This window comes from Pteropus vampyrus, unplaced genomic scaffold (genome assembly GCF_000151845.1).
Source record: "Pteropus vampyrus isolate Shadow unplaced genomic scaffold, Pvam_2.0 Scaffold125, whole genome shotgun sequence".
NCBI lineage: Eukaryota > Metazoa > Chordata > Mammalia > Chiroptera > Pteropodidae > Pteropus > Pteropus vampyrus.
Window position 1 is genome coordinate 2,108,529 of NW_011888906.1, and position 1,575 is coordinate 2,110,103.

Sequence of the window (1,575 nt, forward strand, 5' to 3'; positions counted from 1 at the left end):
GAGGGAGGGAAGGACGAGAAGGGCTGAAGTCTAGCCTTGGCCACAAGGGGGCTCTGGAGGGCCAACCGACTCAGTGTGGTTCCCTGGAGAGGCAGGAGGGGCGGTCTTTCCTGCCTCTGTAACAGTCAGTCATCGGCTGTGGGCTGCCCTGGGGGCGGGGCCATAACTTCCCCGGCTGGGCAACAGACATCAGCGGAGGTCGTTTCTCCAGATAAAGGGGTAGCTGTGAGCCTCAGCAGACAAGGGTCATACAGCTGGGGAGAGATGGGGGCGGAGTTGGTGCGCTGGCCTGGCGAGGGCCTCTACGCAGGCCAGCAGCATCTTCCACAGGCGCCCTCAACGTTCTTCACCCCTGCTTCCCACAGGTGAGCATCGCCTGGATCCAGATATCTACCTCTTAGATCTGTACCGCGCCAACCCCCATGGCGAGTGGGTCATTAAACAGAGCCCCACCTAAACCCTGGACTCCAAGGATCAGCCCTGGATGCCACACCTTTGCCCTCGCAGGCTCCATGCCAGTGTAGCCAGTGTGGGAGCACAGCCTGGGAAGGCCTACGACTTCCTCGAAGAGGTCTCCTCTGAAACGCCTCTCAGGTCCCGAGCAGGACTCGCAAGTGAGGCCATCTCCTCCCTGCAGAGCCCTCATCTCGTGTGCTCCCTGGCCATCAGGACGGCCCTACACCATGCTTGCTGAATGACAACACCCGTTGGGGGACTTGGAGCTCCACGAATTTTTGTCCGTGATTTTCAGCCCTGATTTGCAGCACCTCTATCAAGAGGCAAGTATTTTTTTTTTTTTTCCCCAGGAGAAATTGCTTTGAACGTGGCCCTCCAATATGTAGTGGGACAGCCCTGGAGATGAAGTCAGAAGAGCTCCGTGGCCTTGGCGGAGCCCTTTGATGGATGAAAGGGTTGGACTTCAGGACTGGGAACAAAGGCCATGGACATGAAAAGCCTGGGGAGAACTGGAAAGACGAAAAAAGCTCCCTTCACAGCTCTCCTGTTTTCAACGTTGCTTCGTACAATCTTGCCATTTTTTAATATGATATTTAAATTCTATGTGAACATTAAAGGCACAAGTTAAATGTCACTATTACTTTGTAACTCTTTTTCTCCCCAGCCCCAGCTCTCAGTGAGTGTTGTCCTTCCAGTGAGTTAATATGGGAGTTTGGTGATAAGAATGTCTTGCTTTGTTTCTCAATGTGGTCTGGCCTCACCTTGACCCTTCAGCCACCCAGAGGGGCTGGGAAGAGAACTCAGAGGGAGAAGGCTGGAGTCATGACAATAGTTGTTGGGGGTGGGGTGCTGCAGAGACAGCTTCTCCGGGATCCTGTCCCCACCCATCACATCTTCTGCAGTCCTAGGTCTCTCCCTCCCTCCCTCCTTTCCCCTATCCTGGGTCTGTCTCCTCAGAGCCAATAATACCTTATTCATTCATTCATTCATTCATTCATTCAGCAATGAATTTATTAAGCCCTTAATAAATGTGTCAAGAGCTTTACAAGTTTAATTTTCACAATAATCCAATGTTTCCATTTGTATTCCCCTAGAAGCAGACCCTGAGACAATGAATGA

General features: G+C 52.4%; 1 protein-coding gene across 1 annotated transcript in view; it reads left to right on the plus strand.

The window, feature by feature from the left end:
• The window catches only part of ARHGAP40 (Rho GTPase activating protein 40), a 36,711-nt gene extending 36,017 nt beyond the window's left edge, over window positions 1–694 (plus strand). The window contains exon 14 of the mRNA XM_023534453.1: window positions 508–694. Within this exon, the coding sequence (XP_023390221.1) occupies window positions 508–694 (187 nt within the window). The remainder of the gene's footprint in view (window positions 1–507) is intronic.
• Window positions 695–1,575: the final 881 nt, after the last annotated feature.